The sequence below is a fragment of the Mustela nivalis genome (genome assembly GCF_964662115.1).
Source record: "Mustela nivalis genome assembly, chromosome: 6".
NCBI classification, from domain to species: Eukaryota; Metazoa; Chordata; class Mammalia; order Carnivora; family Mustelidae; genus Mustela; species Mustela nivalis.
This window is the reverse complement of record NC_139025.1, coordinates 100,579,718-100,599,578: the sequence shown is the minus strand read 5'-3', so window position 1 is coordinate 100,599,578 and position 19,861 is coordinate 100,579,718. Positions and strand designations below refer to the sequence as shown.

General features: G+C 43.2%; 1 protein-coding gene across 4 annotated transcripts in view; it reads left to right on the top strand.

Moving 5' to 3' along the window:
• DIS3L (DIS3 like exosome 3'-5' exoribonuclease) overlaps window positions 1–19,861 on the top strand; it is a 434,009-nt gene extending 414,148 nt beyond the window's left edge. For 2 of the 4 annotated variants that reach the window (XM_082737080.1, XM_082737081.1), the window contains exons 4-17: window positions 885–1,020; window positions 4,000–4,176; window positions 5,317–5,395; window positions 6,296–6,475; window positions 8,561–8,730; window positions 9,825–9,986; window positions 11,653–11,900; window positions 12,678–12,770; window positions 14,738–15,271; window positions 16,663–16,817; window positions 16,919–17,097; window positions 18,207–18,352; window positions 19,044–19,218; window positions 19,516–19,861. In XM_082737080.1, the coding sequence (XP_082593206.1) occupies window positions 885–1,020; window positions 4,000–4,176; window positions 5,317–5,395; window positions 6,296–6,475; window positions 8,561–8,730; window positions 9,825–9,986; window positions 11,653–11,900; window positions 12,678–12,770; window positions 14,738–15,271; window positions 16,663–16,817; window positions 16,919–17,097; window positions 18,207–18,352; window positions 19,044–19,218; window positions 19,516–19,824 (2,743 nt within the window). In that variant the 3' untranslated portion in view covers window positions 19,825–19,861. Of the gene's footprint in view, window positions 1–884; window positions 1,021–3,999; window positions 4,177–5,316; window positions 5,396–5,768; window positions 6,476–8,560; window positions 8,731–9,824; window positions 9,987–11,652; window positions 11,901–12,677; window positions 12,771–14,737; window positions 15,272–16,662; window positions 16,818–16,918; window positions 17,098–18,206; window positions 18,353–19,043; window positions 19,219–19,515 lie in introns of all 4 variants that reach the window. The other 2 variants (XM_082737082.1, XM_082737083.1) reach the window with 2 other exon arrangements.

The following is a 19,861-nucleotide window of genomic DNA, read 5'->3' as shown; positions in this document are numbered from 1 at the left end:
GGGTACTGAGAATGATCGTGCTTCCTAACTACTAACTACACAGGCTTGTACAGTATACATTAGTTGAATTTTTTTTATAAGATTTTATTTTATTGTCAGAGAGAGTGCACAAACAGGGGGAACGGCAGGCAGAGGGAGAAGCAGGCTCCCATGTGGGATTGGATCCCAGGATCCTGACTTGAGCCAAAGGCAGATAGATGTTCAACCAGCTGAGCCACCCAGGCGTCCTGGCTGAAATTTTTTTTGACCTAAAACTATAGGAACCTTACCTGGCATCTTACTTTGCAGAAAGGGAAACAAATGCCTACGGAAACTGGCCATCCGAATTTATACACATCATCAGAAACCTAATCCTGTCTCAAATCCATACATCTTCAGGCCTAGGCTGTATTTTCCAATTCCGGTTCTTGTCAGGAAGATTTTCAGACATTTCCTGTGATTCCATGGCAGACCTTACTACATTATGGTCTTCAGCTCTTTGCAGCCTCATTTTGCTTTTAGCCAGACTTGTTTCTTGATCTTTTAAACCTCACATAGTACAGCTTGTCACCCGTGTGGGGCCATGTGTCACGGTATGCCAGCTCAATGGTATGAAAAGATGGCAGAGCCACATGGTTTCTAGGCCGTATCAAGAAATGAAGGAGGCTGCTGTGGCGGTCGAATGTCTTCAGGAAGAAGAGATAGATGTCAGGTGCTCTCTGATTCATCATTGTATCCCCAGGGTGCCCACCCCAGGGTGTGTGTGTAATGGGTGCTTGGGAATTAGTTGTTGAATGAACAAATGGTTGTCTGCATATGCTGAAGGGGAGCAGGGTAAAAGCCAGGTGTGAAGCTTTGATCAGCAGCTTGTCCTGGGTGGGCTTACGTGCTCTTTGCTTTTCCAGGAGCATATATCGCGCCGCTGTGTGGTACTATCACCACTGCCAGGATAAGATGCCCATCGTCATGGTGACAGAAGACGAAGAGGCAGTCCAGCAGTATGGAAGTGAAACAGAAGGAGTGTTTGTGATTTCCTTCAAGGTACTTCCATTTGTTGTGTCCCTAAGTGCGTCTGTGTGTGTTCGTGTGCTCAGTGGTACCCATCATGCTCTCGATCCCGGTGGCAATACTGAAAAGGGGAATTAAAGAATGAAGGAAGACTGCGGCCAAGGAGTTCCTGTCTTTGTTTCTCTCCAAGTAAGTGATCTTGAAGTCAGCAAATTTAGGCAGACTCCCTGTGAGTGTAGGATCCACGGCATCTAAGACGTCAGCCCCGAAAGCCCCCTTGTTGACCGTGAACTCGTGCGTAGTTATGGTAGTAACAGTATTAGGAACGATGATGGTGAGAATAGGTTGGATCTTACAAAATTTCCAGGAGTCTCTTGTTCTTGACGTACAAAATGGCAGTTTTACATGGTTCCACCTAATAGTAATAGCCAGCATTCATCTATGCCAGGCACCGTTCTAAGTGTATTTCATTTAATTCTTGCAACAGCCCCGTGAGTTAGATGTTACTGTCCATATTTAATTGATGAGGAAACTGAAGCACAGAAAGGCTAAGCAGCTCGCACAAAGTCACACAGGTAGCGAGTGGTGGAGCTAGGATTAGAACCCCAGCACTCTAACTCCCTTACCCACCCTGCTCTGTTTTTCTGAGTACCCATACCACATAGTTGTATAGGCCAGCCTTGTTTTTCTGCTGTTTCTTGCTCTTCCCCACTTAGGACTATGCATTGGGGTTAGTAGAGATAGAGGAAGGGGTTAGCAAAGCTGTCATATCAGTTTGGTACCCAGATCATAGACAGAAGTAGCGTTATTGGTGACTATTTCTTGGGCTATATGAGCAACACAGTTTTCCTGGTTTGGAGGGACCCTTTGGGAAAGCGGGATGGCTCTTAATCTCCCATTAGGTTACTGGTCTCATGTGTCTGCCCAGTAGGCATCAAGTTCCTGTTGTTGGTATCGGTTTTTGATTCAGAACCTCGAATGGGGCCCTCCATTACCCCTGTCAGTTTACAGAGAGTCAAGTTGGATTTTGAATTGTAGATTCTATAAGAGTTCCCAGGTGCATGTACTGTTAAAGATTTGCCAATAGAATTTTCTTGGCCCTGCTATAAAAAAGCGTTCTGGCATGCCAGAGAATTCCGGGGGCGCTGGATATTAATGGCAGTGTCACTTGTTTTTTCTGTTGCAATACATCATGTCTTGTTCCTGCAGAGGACAGTTGACTAAAATTACATTTTTCTACTTTTTGTTAAAATTACTTTTCTTTGTAGTTCAGTCTGAGAGTACCATTTTCTTGGGTCTAGCATCTCCTAAGCAAACTGTGTGACCAAAGGCTTCATAGAGGCAAATGATGACAGGAAAAAAAGAGATACTTGTGGAGTTCAGATGAGAAGGAAAGCCAGAATTTCCTTTGGGGACTTGAAGTGAGCTGGGAAGAGTGAAGACGATAAATCCTCAGAGAGAGGTGGTTTATAGTGGCAAAGGTTTGATGGTGGTAAGCGACCATGGAATCAGGGTACTGACTTAGCACAGATACTACTTCTCAAAAGACTTGGGAAAGAAAGGAAGTGATTTGAATAGTACCCTGCAGTCAGTGGGAGAAATGCCAGTGTTGACAAGAAGAATAATGTGTTTTCTTCTTATTATTTTTTTTTTAGGATTTTATTTATTTATTTGAGAGAGAGAGAGAGACAGATCATGAGACAGATCATGATCAGAGGCAGGAAGAGGGAGAAGCAGGCTCCCCTCTGAGCAAGGAGCCTAATGCGGGACTCGATCTCAGGACCCTGGGATCATGACCTGAGCTGAAGGCAGACACTTGCAGATTGAGCCACCCAGGCACCCCTATAATGTGTTTTCTTCCCAATTTGGGGAAAGAGAGTGTGCTAGACTCTACCTTAGAAGACTCTGCCTTAAAGTTGAGTTTAAAAACACCCGTAAGGGGCACCTGGGTGGCTCAGTGGTTGGGCCGCTGCCTTCGGCTCAGGGCATGGTCTCAGGGTCCTGGGATCGAGTCCCGCATCGGGCTCTCTGCTCGGCAGGGAGCCTGCTTCCTCCTCTCTCTCTCTGCCTGCCTCTCTACCTACTTGTGATTTCTCTCTGTCAGATAAATAAATAAAATCTAAAAAAATAAATAAATAAATAAAATAAAATAAAAACACCCGTAAAACTGATGTTATTTAGTGAGAGCCAGCCGTTTGGGGGAGTGTACTCCAGACATAGCACAGCTGGCCTCAACACACCATACTCTTGTGGGTGGTGCTGGGTGTTTGATCAAGGGTCTCTCTTACAGACATTACACCGAGAGGTGCAGTAACACTCAGTAAGTCTGCGTGGAGAGGACCCTGGCTGCTTGTTTCAAAGATACATTTCATACCAGGTCATCACAACTAATAGCAACTACTACCCGGGGAATGTTATCACATCTGTCGACAGTCACCAAGACTCTGGGAGCTTAGAAGGCCTGAGAAGAATAGAAAGTCTTTACTTTGCCCCTCTCTGCTTATTTGACATAGCCAGTGGGCTGGGGTGGGGCAGGGTGGGGGAGACGTTTCCACAGACACTTCCCTCCTTTCTATTTTTACTTGCTTATTTAAGTTTCTTAGAAATTCAGACATTTCAAGATGAAAAAAATAAAAACAAAAAACAGGAGGAGAATGCGCACAGAGGAGCTGTCCTCTCATTGCAGGCCATTGTCTGCAGCAGTGAGACGCATGGGAAGAAAGGAAGAACAGCCATGCGTGCTTGCGTGCTGGGGGCGAGGGGGAGGAGATTCAGAAGAGCAAAGTAAGCATTCCATAGTAGGAAGGTCCTCACTGGGGTAATTTGGCCCACTTCCGGGATTAGTGAGGGGGTAGAAAGCTCCAGGAATGTGAGGCTCGGGGAGGCAGTGCTCACTGAACACCCCCTCTAGCCCTTACACCCTCAGTTCCCTGTGCAAGGCTTTCTGTGCCTGCCAGAAGGCAGCACCATTATCTTCTGACCATGCTCCTCTTGTGCCTTTATTAAATGCAGAATTACCTGGACAATTTTTGGCCCGACTTAAAGGCCGCCCACGAGCTCTGTGACTCTATCCTTCAGTCTCGACGGGAGAGGGAGAATGAGAGTCAGGAGAGCCACGGGAAGGAGTACACAGAACATCTTCCCCTGGAAGTGTTAGAAGCTGGCATTAAATCAGGACGCTACATCCAGGTGAGGGGCGTCACGAAGCGAGGGCGTTGGCCTGGCCAGCATGTTTTCTTCTCTGCTTTACTGGCCTGTCACGGGCCTTTAATTTCAAAGGCCATAAACGAGATGGGCACGAATAAGCCAGGGCTGTCCATGTCCTAAGATGATCGGGAGTCGTTCTTCCTGTGGACACCTTGCTGTCTGGTCTGGTGCTACTCTCTCATCTTAATCAGGTTGGATATTGAGCGTCACACAATTACCCTAATAAATGCCTCCACGTCTCTGGAAAGAAATGTTTTTGAATCAAGGTATGGAGATCTGACAAAATGGTGAAGTTTGGCTTCTTCGTTCCTTTGCAATTCTCCTGCCCCTTTCAGGGAGTCTTTTGTGGTCCTCCAGGACCCAGAACCCTGAACCTGGAAGCTGTCAAGCTATCTTGAGAAGTTATCAGGTAAAATTACTATTCAGATTTCGACAGTTTGACATGTGTGCGTGCGCAGTTCGATTACATTAGCAGATTTGTGTTAACTGCCGCCACTATCAAGATACAGAACTGTTACATTGTGAATCTGATATTTTGGACAAGCAGCTCAGTTTTTACATAGTCCAAAGTTTGAGAACACGCTGAAGTCCCTCTCTAAAGCGTGGGCATTTTAATTATTATTATTATTTTTTTTTTTTAAGAGAGCGTGGGGGTGGAGCAGGGGCAGGCAGAGGGAGAGGGTGAAAGAGAATTGTAAGCAGGCTCCACGCCCAGCAGGAAATCGGAAGTCAGACGATTAACCGCCTAAGCCACCTAGGCGTCCCTAGGTGGGTATTTTAAATGAGCGTGTCTAGAGCAGCTAATGCTTCTATCTGACTAGTAAAGTTTACGGCATTCCAGGGAGGATGTTTGAGGAAGAAAATTTTTTAAAGACCACTCGTCACTTAGGTAAGATAGATCCTGGCACTTTCAACACCTGGTGTAGCCAAGAATACTTCAAAATGATGGTATGTTCTCTGGAGAAAAGAAACGTTACTGATGAATATTTCTCCTAAAGGAAGGGATCCCAGACCTTAAAAGAATATTTTGGGGATATTTTCACACACTTTTTGCAAACTGTACCTTTGGAGGCAAAATGGGCAGAAAAAATTTTTTTCAATTGATTTTTATTATGATTTTAGGGAGTCCTGAATGTCAACAAACACAGGGCACAAATAGAAGCTTTCGTTCGACTTCAAGGAGCCAGCTGTAAAGATTCAGGTTCAGTATAAGCCTTACTTAAATTTCCGTACTTCATATCTATTCTGATATCACACAGTGAAGAAAATGAAGCTGAAACTGTTGCATCGAAAATGCCGGTCAGATTACCCCCACTCCCCCCTCCTGTTTTATCCATAGTTTCTGATTTTATTGCAATCAATTTGTAAAAATGAGAAGAGCTAAATTTTATTGAGTACCCACTTTACATCAGGCACAGTTCTAAGCATTGAAAGTAGATACCATCATTGTCTGGCCCCTTTTCTTCCTGAGGATCCACAAGGTTACTGGGAGGAAAGTGTAATAAAGAGAAACAAAGTAGCTCACCCGAGTTCTCACACCTGGCGAGCAGGCAGACACTGGATGTGCCGTCGAGGCATTGTCACTGGGATTTCAAGACACTGCCCAGTGCGGCCTAAATGGAATAATCTTAAAAGTGATGAAAATGAAAATGTGTAAATGAGCTGTATCATAATAGCGCATAGGTCCTGGTCTTCAATGGCAGGGTACAAACACCCTGAAAGTCAAGGGGATGTGGCTGGATGGGAGGGGAAAGAGAACTTCTCCCGCTGGCTTCTGCTCAGGAGTCAGGCGGGGCCTGTGGTTCATTGGGCTGCTCGCCACTCCCTGGCTGCATGGCCCCTGTAGGCCTGACAAAATTCCAGCATGGGCTTCCATAGGCTTGTGCGGGGAATGGTCACTTGCCATAGAGATGGGCAGAGGAAGCCCTTCTAAAAGCACGTGGTGTAAGAGGACGTGTTGGCTGTGTTTCTTCATTCCTAACCTGTGGGACAAAGTTTGGCCTCCCCTTTGAAGGAGGAAGCTTTTCTCCGCAGGGCCAGTGTGTTGCATGTGGCAGGCCCCACAGCTTTATGAGGTCTCTGTGTGCCTGCCCAAACACAGGTTTAGTCAGTGACATCCTTGTCCACGGGATGAAGGCTCGAAATCGCTCGATTCATGGAGATGTGGTAGTTGTGGAACTCCTGCCTAAAAATGAATGGAAAGGAAGAACGGCTGCCCTATGTGAGAATGACAGTGATGACAAGGCCTTGGGAGACCCCCCGAGTGAACCCATGCCCACAGGTGAGCCCGCCGGCAGGCCTCTTGGTTTCTGGTGTTCCGAAGCACGTTTATTTGTTCTCTCTCGAACAATCTAGAAATACCAGTTATTAAGTTTTGCTGTCATTTCTTTTCCTCCATTACCCATTTCCCCATCTCTGCTGATTGATGTTATTCTCCTCAGCATCCAATAAGTCATCATTTTCCCCATCCTAGAACAGAACAAAACTCAAAATCCTCTCAAGTCCCACATCCCATCCAGCTGCTGCCCTTTCCTCTGCTTCAGTGTGTGGCAAGACTCAGGGAGACTGCTACCACTGTGTTCTCTCTACTCATTGTCTCCCGAAGCCGCCACATTCAGGTGTCCCCACCGCCCAGAAACCTTTGACCTCTTGTCAAGGGCACCAGTGACCTCATTGCCTACAGCCCCGGGCACCTGTAACCCTTGGCAGCATTTGGCCAACAGATTGCTGTGTCATCTTTGGCTTTAGGTGCTTTGCCTTCCCTGCTGGGTGCTCCTTCTTGGTCCCTTTGCTGGAGCTTCTCCATCTTACAGACCTCTGGGATGTGCCTGGGCGGCTCACTGAATGTCCTCCACTCCTCCTGCTCTGCTTCTCCAACCCAGACCCCCTGCTCAGCCTCTGGTGTCGTCTCCTCAGTTGTCTATTTGGCATCTTCCACGGAATGTCCAATGGGTACCTCCTACTTAACACGCCTGATAACAAACTCCTGATTTCTAACCCCAAACCTGCTCCTCCCCAAGTCTTCCCCCTCTCAATAAATAGTAGGTTCATTCTACGCGTGGCCAACCCAAAGGCCCAGGGATAACCCTCCACATTTTTCTCACTCATCAGCAAGTCCCATGTGGCCTGAATGTGGCGGCTCCCATGCTTCGCCAGATCTCTCCTGATAGGGTCCTCTAGAACCCCTTGATGTGGTCACCCCAGTCTCCGCCTCACTGGTTTCCCTGCTCCCTCCCTTGCTCCCAATGGCCTCTTCTCCACATGGGAGCCAGCCACAGGAGTCCCTTTAAAGGGCTTTGGGTCCTGTCATGTCTCTGCTTAACGCTCTCTAATAACTGCTTCCTGTTTCTCTCAGAATAAAATCCAAAGTCTTTACCATGGCCTACATGGTCCCACCGGCTTGGGCTGCCTTCTGTCACTATCTTCATCATCACTGCTCTTGCCACATTGACCATCTTGACTTCTGCACTGAAAACAGGCTTTCCCCAAACCTCCTCACGCCAACCTCCCTCACTTCAACTCTCTGCTCAGATTGTCACTTCACTTAAAATAGCTGCCATTGCTGACCCTTTGTCACCTCATCCTGTTTTGTACCTTCCTTAGCAAACATCGCTACCTTTCCTGTATTTACTTTTTATTGTCTGTTTCCCACCCCTACGGACACCCAGACTAGAACATCCACTCTGGAAAATCAAGAATTTTGTTCTGATGCTGCTACATTTCCTGCACCCAGAACAGGGCTCATACCTGGTAGGGGCTTAATGAGTCAGTCAATTCTTAAATAGTTAATAGATAGCACTTTTAACTATTGAAGTTTGTTTTTTCTTGACCTTAGTCAGTGATGCTGAGTAGTGTTTTATATGAGACTTAACAATTTGTGCAGACTTCACTGTATATACAGTGTTGGCCCAAATGATCTTGGCTGGTGGGAAAATGCAAGACAGTGAAAATGCACGAGAGGGCATAAGTTAAAAAAATTAAAAATCACTGGCTTTTCCTGACACCCTCACCCTGAGATTGATAAGGGAAGGGCAAAAGAGAAAGTGGAAAGTGGGACTAATGGATGCTAAGTGTCACATCAGATCCCGCAACAGAAAGGGCAAATTGATGATGTTATTAAAAAAAAACCCAAAAAACTATTTTTCAAAAAATTAGCCATCTTAACAGTAAAAACGCCAGGAAGGCAAATGTTTAAGCATCTCTCGACTTGTGTGGATGTGCTTGAGACAAACTGAACGTTGTGTTTCCTGTTTTCCTTCCTCACTGCTGAATTAGTCAGCATCCAGAGAGGTAACATCTCACCATAGAAGGCCTTGTTTTGTTTTGTTCTCCCAAAGGCAAAGTGGTTTGTTTTGTTTTCCCAAAGGCAAAGTGGTGGGCATCCTTCAGAAGAACTGGCGGGATTACGTGGTGACATTTCCATCCAAAGAAGAGGTCCAGTCTCAGGGCAAAAATGCTCAGAAAATCCTAGTTACACCTTGGGATAACAGAATTCCCAAAATCCGCATCAGCACTCAGCAGACGGAAGCGCTCCAGGTAGCTGCCATTGTACTTTTCCTCCTGTCTTTGCTGGCCCTCCCACTCCACCAGGAAACACAGTGCCTTTGCATAAGAAGGGATAAATTATTGATGGCATCTGGCATTTCGAGATCCTGTTTTTAAAAAATTCTAAATATATAGAACTGTCTGTTAAGCAGTCCTTGGTTAATAAATGAAAGCCAGAGAGAAACTGTCCTAGAAAGAGCCGTGTAGGACAGCTACAGAGTCCATACATTATCTGGCTGTCCAACACAGAAACTTTCAATAGCTATGCTTTGCCAACACTAACAAGCTTTCTTCCAGCTAGCGATACAGAAATACGATCTCTCTGCCCTGTAGGGATGATCTAGTGGTACTTCACCAAATTGATTATCCATAAAGGAATATAGCACTGGAGGGAAGATATAAACAAGGAAGTTAGAAATTAACTTACTGTGGCAAAAAGCACAGGCATGGCCCAGTTTCATTTGCCTGATGTTCTGCAGTTTGTAAATGAGACTTAGTAGCCAGACGTCCCCAGCCAGTAACCAGGTCTTGGTGCACCCATTGCATCCTTGGAGGCCTTCTGCGGGCCGTCGGAGGCTTCTTACAGCCCTCGCTTCCCAAACCCGTGGTTTGCTGGAGCTTGGAGGCGGTGGGGTTCAGTTCACATTGACCCCTCCCTCCCCACTGAAAGATGTCCATGAAACTTAGCAAGTAACTTCAAAGAAAGTAGAAAGTAACTCCCACACTGGCAAAATTGAGATTTTTGTTTTGAAACGGAATTTGTACTATGCACCATGGGGTTTTCTTTTGTGTTGCAAATATTAACTAGAATGTGTCACAGTTGGCTTTCTTTAACAGAAATTTGCAGCCTCCTTATTGGATATAGAGGGATATTGCCTCCTTCCAAAGCCTTGGGCTGAGCACTTACATAACCATCTGGCAATTTAGTAAAACAGCAAGAACCAAAACAAAAAGCAAAGCCCACTGTTCAGTCGGCCATTCTCTTTGGAGCTTGATGCTGTGCATCTTGTGTGTCTGCTGCCTCTGACTGACCCACTTAATTCCTGGAGCTGGGCTGGTGGGGTTTCTTTCCTATTTTTGTGCAGGACTTCCGAGTGGTTGTGCGCATCGATTCCTGGGAGTCGACATCCCTGTACCCAAATGGACATTTTGTGCGTGTTTTAGGCAGAATCGGGGACCTGGAAGGGGAAATTGCGACCATCCTGGTGGAAAACAGCATTTCGGTTGTCCCTTTCTCCGAAGCTCAGGTCCGGTTTCCCGGAGTCCTTTGGTCTGGTGAAAGACATTCTGTACAATTTCTTTTTGCATTTGTTTGTTGTTTGTTTCATCATTAAGAAGAAAAATCTCTGTACTGTGTAACCACTCACGAAAGTCACAGATAATGGAAGCAGCTCACTCCTCTCTGTTCTGTGTGTGGACCAGACTGAAGTCAGCTTAGAGTGCATAGTTTCCCAGAGCCTCACAGCTCTCAGATTTTTACATTTTCCAACTGTGCTTAAAAATGGTATGTCAGTGGCTTATTGTCAGTGGCTTATCGCCCCCAGCTGCAAAGGTGCCTGGTTACAGACCCTACTGGGCTCCACTCCCCGTCCTAATCACTCACCCACAGGCCTGCACAGAGCCATGGGGAGTAGCTTCTAGGGTCCCATACATCTCTGACCTGCGGGTCACCAAGTCATGCTCATGAAACAGTTTTTGTAACCTTTGCAGAAAACACACATTCAGTAAACCTAAAACATTAGCTATGTTCATCACTTTATGATCTTTTACAGTCCTCATAGATCTTGTTTATCATTCTTGCATAACTAGATCCATAGTGTGCCTGTGCTATTTTCTGTTCTGCTTCTTTCACTTCCAGCTATTTCTGTGTATTGATACAGCTATGTCTTCCTAGTTAATGGCAAATTATTGCTTATCAATGTACTCTGCTTAAGTCTTCCTTAGTTTTGGGGCATGGGGCTGTTTAATTTTTCAGTAGTAGAAGAAATGCCACTTCAAACATTTTTCTAAATACTGCTTTTTTTTTTTTCTTTTGCATCATTTTTCTTGGGATATAATCCTTAAAGTAAGATTACCAAGTCAAAGGGCATAAAAAATTTAAGTGGCTTTTATTTGTATCGGCAGATTATTCTCCAGAAAAATTGGACCAGTTTGCATTGCCATCAAAAACGTATGGGTGTTCTTATTTTCATTATAGTCTTTGACAGAACAGGAGCTATAATAGTAAAATATTTTAGAATATTTTACATTATTAAATTTTTATGCTTAACATTAGTTTCTAGAAATTATTTGTTGACTTGTTTTGACAGCTCTTAGTGAAAATGTTAGAATAAAATAAAGCATGGTGTAGACTTCACAGGACTAGAATTTTCTCTTCCTGTTTAGCCTACTTAACTGCAAATTGATGGCCTAAACAGGTAATAATAGAGAGAAAGTGCCCTAGATTGGTCCCACTTAAATTATCTTTAAGGAGCAGGCTTTTAGTACTTGGGACATATTGGGGTTTTTTTTTTTTTCAGAGCTTGACTTGAATTAAAAGCTCCACTGCATTTAAAAAGTGGATCATTTGAAAGTGGGCAAGAGGTTGCACTCTTTCTAAGCCACCATTCATCCTTGTTCTGGCCTGCATAACTAAAGAAGCTGCTGGAAACTGGCAGACTGTAAGCGTCCTCAAAGACAGGGGACTGGGTCTTTCCTATTGGCTCCTGAACTTTCCAGAGCCTAGCACAGTTCCTGATACACATTAGGCACCTAATAAATAATTATCAATCAAAAGAAGTAAACACGTTAATTGCAAAAGGTAACGGGGAATGAATGGATTTCTGTGAGATTGCAGTGAGAATGTTCCAGAGCAGAGTTTCATAGGAAGCCTGTGGTGCGAGAATTGCTGAATATCTGACTGTCATCATATAGATGTGTGAAATGCCAGTCAACACACCAGAAAATCCCTGGAAAGTGAGTCCAGAAGAGGAACGGGAACGGAAAGACTTGAGGGAAACCCATCTCGTGTTCAGCATTGACCCAAAAGGCTGTGAAGATGTGGACGACACGCTCTCAGTCAGAACCTTAGCTAACGGCAACTTGGAACTCGGGGTCCACATTGCAGACGTAACACACTTCGTGCCACCAAATTCTTACATCGACATCGAAGCTAGGACAAGGTAATGCATTTTGAGACCAACAGTGTGAGTTTGTATTTGGGACCTTCACCTAGTTCATAACTCCCTATTTTCAGAGTCTCAAATCAAAGATTTCCCAGTTTTGTGCAATTCTGCAAATCCCTTCTAGAAAAAAAGGGAAAAAATGGAGGTCCACTTCCCCTTTCCCTATAGAAAAATAGTTCCTTGATCAATTTACCTTTCCTTTTTTTTTTTTTTTAAAGATTTTATTTATTTATTTGACAGACAGAGATCACAAGTAGGCAGAGAGGCAGGCAGAGAGAGAAGGAAGCAGGCTCCCTGCTGAGCAGAGAGCCCGATGTGGGGCTCGATCCCAGGACTCTGGGATCATGACCTGAGCCAAAGGCAGAGGCTTTAACCCGCTGAGCCACCCAGGCGCCCCTCCTTTTTTTTTTTTTTTAACAGAACCTTTTCAAACCCACTTTCCTTCCAAATTGTGATGAGTTAAATTTTTCCTGGATGGATACTCTTTCCTATAAATACCGGCTCATTACACTCTAATTTTTCTTAGACAGCTAAGATTCATGTTACTTTTTCTTTCTTTTCTATATCAGTGGAAGAATATTCAGCCCAAGGCAGTCTCCCTTAGAAAAGTGGAAACGTGGGAATAGCTCCATTACCCAGTCTGCTGCGCTTTATGAAAAAGCAATAGCCTTGGGGGATTTGCACTATGGACTTGGCGGTTTCCCTCCCCCACGGCCCCTGCGGCCGGCAGCCGTGCTACTGAAGGTCACACACCCACATATGTGTCGTTCACAGGGCCATCACTTACTATTTAGCGGACCTTCGCTATGACATGCTGCCTTCCATCCTCAGTGCTGATCTGTGCTCCCTTCTGGGAGGCGTTGATAGGTGAGTTTGTTCATGATTTTTTTTTCTTCGATCACCAGGGCTTGTCTTGGCTCTTCTGTGCTGTCCAGTGCTTTGCTTCTGGTCTCTTTCTCCTCTGCTTTTGAATACACTCTGCCCCCCTGTTCTCTACCCCCATTTTTCCCCTGTGCCCTCTGCGCCACTCATTTGTAGGCGGTTTTTCTCTAGACTTCCCTGCCCTTCCTGTTGTCTTTTCTGTACTGTCTAGCTGTGAGGCCGCTTCTCCCCCTGTTGTTGGCTTTTTAAAACTCAGCTAAAAGGCTAGGAACAAACGTGGACGACTTTGTGCATATATATTCCCTGGCTGAGGCTGTTTTGCATGAGGACCATGAACTTAGGGAGTCTTTTATTTGTGGTAGTTAACATTTATATCGGTCTTTGAATACATAATAAAACCATATAGTCCAAAATTTATAGGTTCCAAAATATATTTCATGAAAGGCTCCCCTCCTGTCTCTTTCCCCCAGTTACCAAGTTTTTATGTATTTTTCTGGATATAGTGCATATACACACAAATGTAGACATGTGGTCTCTCTCTCATACTCAGATTGTGACGTTATATGTATGGATGCTATTCAGCTGCTTGCTTTTTATTTCTCTTAACAGTGTAGCTTGTAGATCATTCCATATTAATAACCGTTGCTTGTCTATGGAAATTTGGATTATTCTCAGTCTTTGGCTATTACAAACAAAACTGTACTGAATTACATGGAACATAAGTCATTTCATATTTTTTTTTAAAGATTTTATTTATTTATTTGAGAGAGAGACAGTGAGAGAGAGCATGAGCGAGGAGAAGGTCAGATGGAGAAGCAGACTCCCTGTGGAGCTGGGAGCCCTATGCGGGACTTGATCCTGGAACTCCGGGATCATGACCTGAGCCGAAGGCAGTCGTCCAACCAACTGAGCCACCCAGGCGTCCCGTCATTTCATATTTTTAAAAGTAGAGTATAACTGACAGATAAATTCCTAGAAGTGGAATTTCTGTGTCAAAGGGTAAATGCATTTGTGTTTAGATAGATGTAATCAAATTGCCCTCCATAAAAATTACACCAGTTATATTCCCACCACCGATGTATGAGAATGCTTGTTCCCCAACAGCCTTACCAACACAATATGTTGTATTTTTTTTTATCTTTGCCAATTTGAGATGAAAATTGTATCTTACTTAGGTGGTTTTAATTTGCACTTTTTCTATTATGAATAAGGTTAAACATTATTGTGTATGTTTAACACTCATATATGTATGTATTCTTTTCTGTTTCTATAAAAGGAACTTTCGGGGCGCCTGGGTGGCTCAGTGGGTTAGGCCGCTGCCTTCGGCTCAGGTCATGATCTCAGGGTCCTGGGATTGAGTCCCACATCGGGCTCTCTGCTCAGCGGGAAGCCTGCTTCCTCCTCTCTCTCTCTGCCTGCCTCTCTGCCTTCTTGTGATCTCTCTGTCAAATAAATAAATAAAATCTTTTTTAAAAAATAAATAAATAAATAAAAATAAAAGGAACTTTCAGGTTCCGTTCCTTTTTTTTTTTTTTGCTCTCCATCTGTTTGTTAATAATTTGTAAGAACTCTACATATTAGGAAAAGTAGCCCTTTGTTTTTATATGAGGTGCAAATGTTGCATGTGTTTTTAAACAGAGTGATGGTAAAGTGGGTCTTTTTTTTTTTTTATAGATTTTATTATCTCAGTGCTACTCTAGTGTAATCAAAATGGAGAACATTGTAACATTACATGTGAACTCGTTTCAGATATGCTCAGAGCTCAACAGAATCTAGACTAACTTTGTTGTTTTAATTTTAAATAATTTTTGAGTTAATGGCGGAGTGTTTGAATTGAGACATTGGTCCAAAAACCTGTAGCATTATCATTTCTTTTAAGTTACATTTAGGGTCTATTCTACTTGCTTCAAAAATGGAAGAATTGAATAACGTCAGTGTTACTGGTTTTATAGGTATGCCGTAAGTGTCATATGGGAATTGGATAAAACCTCCTATGAAATTAAGACAGTGTGGTACGGCAGAACCATTATTCGATCAGCATACAAACTGTTTTATGAAGCAGCCCAGGAACTGCTGGACGGAAACTTCCACATTGTTGATGATATTCCAGAATTCAGAAACTTGGATGAGAAGAGCAGACAAGCCAAGCTAGAGGAGTTGGTGTGGGCCATTGGAAAGTTGACTGAAATAGCGCGCCACATCCGGGCTAAGCGAGACCGTTGCGGGGCCCTGGAATTAGAGGGGGTAGAGATTCGTGTTCAGCTGGATGAAAAAAAGAACATCCATGACCTCATCCCCAGGCAGCCCCTGGAAGTCCACGAGACGGTGGCTGAATGCATGATCTTGGCCAACCACTGGGTAGCCAAGAAGATCTGGGAGAGTTTCCCTCATCAGGCCTTGTTGCGCCAACACCCTCCTCCACAGCAGGAGTTTTTTTCTGAACTGCGAGAATGTGCTAAAGCAAAAGGCTTCTTCATAGATACACGGTAACTCCTCTCTTGTGGGGGCAGAGGAATGGAGGGAGTGCTGTACACTTATTTATCTTATAGTAGTTCCTAAAATGGGACAGCCAGATCTTTGACCAAAAATAGAAAACTTCTTGGCTCTCTGCATTTACTACAATGTAGGTATAGAGATTAAAATTAAAAGAAGTTTATTTAGGCATAATTTTGATCCACTAAAATTTGTGATGCAGAAGTAAGGGACCTGTTACTCCTGGTTTAATTTCATAGACCCCTTTGGCATATACCAAGAAGTAATCCTGTTTATTTTAGTGCTTTAAAAATGCAACTTATCTTTGAGGCAACATCCTAAAATACCACACCAAAGATAAATGTATACTATCCCTTCATAGAATGAGACATTTTTATCCCTCCTCCAGAAGAAAAGATTTTCCCTATTGAAAATGCTATACAGGGGTTGGCTCAGTTAGTAGAGCATGTGACTTTTTTTTTTTTTTTTAAAGATTTTATTTATTTATTTGATAGAGACACAGTGAGAAAGGGAATACAAGCAGAGGGCGTGGGAAAGGGAGAAGCAGGCGCCCCACCGAGCAGGGAACCTGATGCGGGGCTCCATCCCAGGACTCTGGGATCATGACCTGAACCAAAGGCAGACGCTTAACAACTGAGCCACCCGGGCACCCCTGTTAGTTTCATTTTTAATATTCTATATTTCTGGGTTTTAAAGATTATTTGAGTAAATAAGCTAAGCAATATTCCCTGTCCCTTTCTCTTTAAAAAAAAAAAAAAAAAAAAGGGACTGCACCTCAGGTTTGGTTTAGTTCTGTTTTTTAAGTCCCTCTGGCTCAGTAATTGTTTGTTGTTGTTGTTTTTTTTTAAGATTTTCTTCATTTATTTGACAGAGATCACAAGTAGGCAGAGAGGCAGGCAGAGAGAGAGGAGGAAGCAGATTCCCTGCCAAGCAGAGAACCCGATGTGGGGCTCAATCCCAGGACCCTGGGATCATGACCTGAGCTGAAAGCATATCCTTTAACCCACTGAGCTACCCACGTGTCCCTGGCTCAGTAATTCTTGATTTCCAAAAAGTCCATTCTTTGATCTGTAAGGGATATTTCACATTAAGCGTATTAGGAATTCAGTTCCACAAAACTATTTGACACCTACTATGTGCTGGGCATTAACCTAACCACATAGGTATCAGTACATGGTTCTTAACTACTTTGGAAATACTATTTAAAATTATACACTTTCCTTGTTTCAACCTTAAAAGCAGACTAGATTTCTGTAGTTGAAAAGAGTTGCATCTAAAATGGATCCAAAATAAAATTTCTTCAGAATGAAAGATTGCCCTTAGAGTATTGACTTGCACATTGTTGCTGGAGACTAAATAAAGGTCTTTCGGGTTTTTTTGTCAGGTCCAATAAAACACTGGCTGATTCTCTGGATAATGCGAATGACCCCAACGATCCCATCGTAAACAGATTGCTGCGATCCATGGCCACACAGGCCATGTCTAACGCACTGTATTTCTCTACTGGGTCGTGTGCGGAGGAAGAGTTCCATCATTATGGTGAATGATAGCATTCTTTTGTGTGGCCATAACCTTGAGCAGGTCATTTAAAAAATATTTTTTGTTGTTGTTGATTTCCATCTTTTGGTTTCTTTTTGAAGGCCTTGCATTAGATAAATATACTCACTTTACATCTCCGATAAGAAGATACTCAGATATCGTAGTACACCGATTGCTGATGGCAGCCATTTCAAAAGATAAGAAAATGGAAATTAAGGACAATTTGCTCAGCAACAAAGATCTTGAGGAATTATGCAGACATATCAACAACAGAAACCGAGTAAGAAGGGATTTTAAATTCTCTTCCATCATCTCTTTTGCTAAGCTTTATTTTGTGATGGAATAAAGAGCCATATAGTCTAGCACATTAAATTCTAGCATTATTCTACCCAAGGAAATAAGGTGAAAAATTGTAATGTCTCTTGTGTTGCTCTCAATATTTACAGATGTTACAAAGTCATTTAATGTGGGTGTAGGAGATTTGACAATAGGTCAGATGTTTTTCCCAAAAAGACCACGCATCATCTCACCACCCAAAGATAGCCATTATTCACTATTCCAGACCATGATTTTTATGCATGACAAATAGGGTAGCATACCTGCTCTCTGAAATCTTTTGCACTTGACACATCTGTGACTGACAACATCACCTCAGAGAAATGACAGGCTTCTTTTAGAAGCTGCTTTGTATTTTATTTCCTATTGTTGGCTAGTGGCTACAATATTGTACAGCATAGAAGAGAGCATTTGGTGATACAGAAAAATTGGAAACTACCTCAATATTTAATACAATTTTTGTATCTTGTATTCTAGTTCACTGCTGTGCAGTATTATAGTCACTAGCCATGTAGGCTAGTGTTCCATTCTGCCCAGATTCTGTTGGGCAGCACTGTTGTCCTGGGCAACCCAGTTGACATCCCTCCTTGTATATATACCTTACAGACTTCTCAGACAGTTGCCCAGATTGCTGACTCAGAAGGTGTGCACAAGTAAATCTTTGGTGCATTTGACCAAATTGCCCTTTGGGATAGCAGTACTAATTTATACTTGCACCAGCAGGATTGTGGTAGGACAGACAAAATAAAGGGGAGGCATGGATTCAGATACTTTCCTGTCTGAATGAACTGTAAACAGAGTCTAAGTCACATGTTATTTTCTTAAAGAATTAATTTTCTAAAGGACATTTTTAGGCAATGTTTGCTGGATGGTTAGGCTCCCACAAAACTGATTGAATTCATGATACGGAAGAATATTTGTGTTAATACTTACCAATACTTTAGTAAGTCCAGCCTTTTTAAAGACGTCGTTTCTGTGGAAGTATGAATTCTGCATTTCCCCTGGGGATGACCGGGTGCTTTAGCCTGCTTTGGGTTGTGCTGCTTCTTCCAGGCAGCCCAGCATTCTCAGAAGCAATCTACGGAGCTCTTCCAGTGCATGTATTTTAAAGACAAAGACCCAGAGAATGAGGCGCGTTGCATATCTGATGGGGTTATATATTCAATTAGAACAAATGGAGTACTCGTATTTATACCAAGGTATGTTACATCTAACATAATAGTTGTTAAGAAATCATAGATATAGGGGCACCTGGCTGGCTCAGTTGGTTTAAATATCTGCTTTCAGTTTGTGTCATGATCTCAGGGTCCTGGGATCGAGCCCCGAGTTGGGCTTCCTGCTCAGCCAGGAGTGTGCTTGTCCCTGTCCCTGTGCCCTTACCCCCACTGTACTCGTGGTCTCTATCAAATAAGATCTTAAAAAAAAAAAATTATAGTTAAATTAGTGTAGAACACAAAGACTGTGTCAGATGTAACTTGTTAAAATACAACAACTATTTGTAGGTACAGATGTACATACTATAAGAGAATAATGCACTTTATAAGAGTATAAAAAGGAGGGGCACCTGGATGGCTCAGTCAGTTAAGCATCCGACTCGATCCCAGCTTAGGTTGTGATCATAGGGTCCTGAGTTCAAGCCTTATGTTGGGCTCCTACTTAAAAAAAATTATAAAAGATTAGCATCTAGTACATCTGTATTAGTGTTAAGTAAGACAGGATTTTACTTCCTTATTTAGCAAAATAGTTTTCCACCTGCTCAGTGAAATATTTGGAGGTGAGAGGAAAAGTTGGTTTTAATCTAGAATAAAAACTAGCATTCTAGATGGAGGGTACAAAAGTTGTATACTGAGAATACATTATCTCTGGATTTTTATTCTGGCAATGATTCAGGTTTGGAATTAAAGGTGCCGCTTATCTAAGAAATAAAGATGGTTTGGTGATCTCGTGTGGCTCAGACAGCCGTTCTGAATGGAAACCAGGATCTCTTCAACGATTTCAAAACAAAATCACCTCTACCACAACAGGCGGGGAGTCTGTTACGTTCCATTTGTTTGACCATGTAACAGTAAGTCCGTATTTACATTAAGCCTTGCTTTCAGTGTCGTGTATGAAGAATGAGATTTGGGGGGTGCCTGGGTGGCTCAGTGGGCTAAGCCTCTGCCTTCGGCTCGGGTCATGATCTCAGGGTCCTGGGATCGAGTCCCGCATCGGGCTCTCTGCTTGGTGGGGAGCCTGCTTCCTACTCTCTCTCTCTCTGCCTGCCTTTCTGCCTACTTGTGATCTCTCTCTGCCAAATAAATAAATAAAATCTTTAAAAAAAAAAAATGAGATTTGGTAACATGCCTTTTCTTCTCTGTGATAGGTGAGAATATCCGTACAGGCCTCCCGTTGCCATTCTGATACAATCAGGCTTGAAATAATAAGCAATAAACCATACCTGATACCAGATAAAGAACTTTTTCATCAGAGCTCCCTCTTGTTAAAGAGTGATTTAGTGAAGGAAGTAACTAGATCTGTGGAGGAGGCTCAGCTTGCTCAAGAAGTCAAAGTAAACGTCATTCAGGAAGATTATCAGAAATACTGTCAAACAAAGGGAAGAAGCCTATACACACTCCTGGAAGAGATAAGGGACCTAGCTCTCCTGGATGTGTCCAACAGTTATGGAATGTGAAATACTTTTTGCTTCATTAAAATAACTGTTTTGTGAA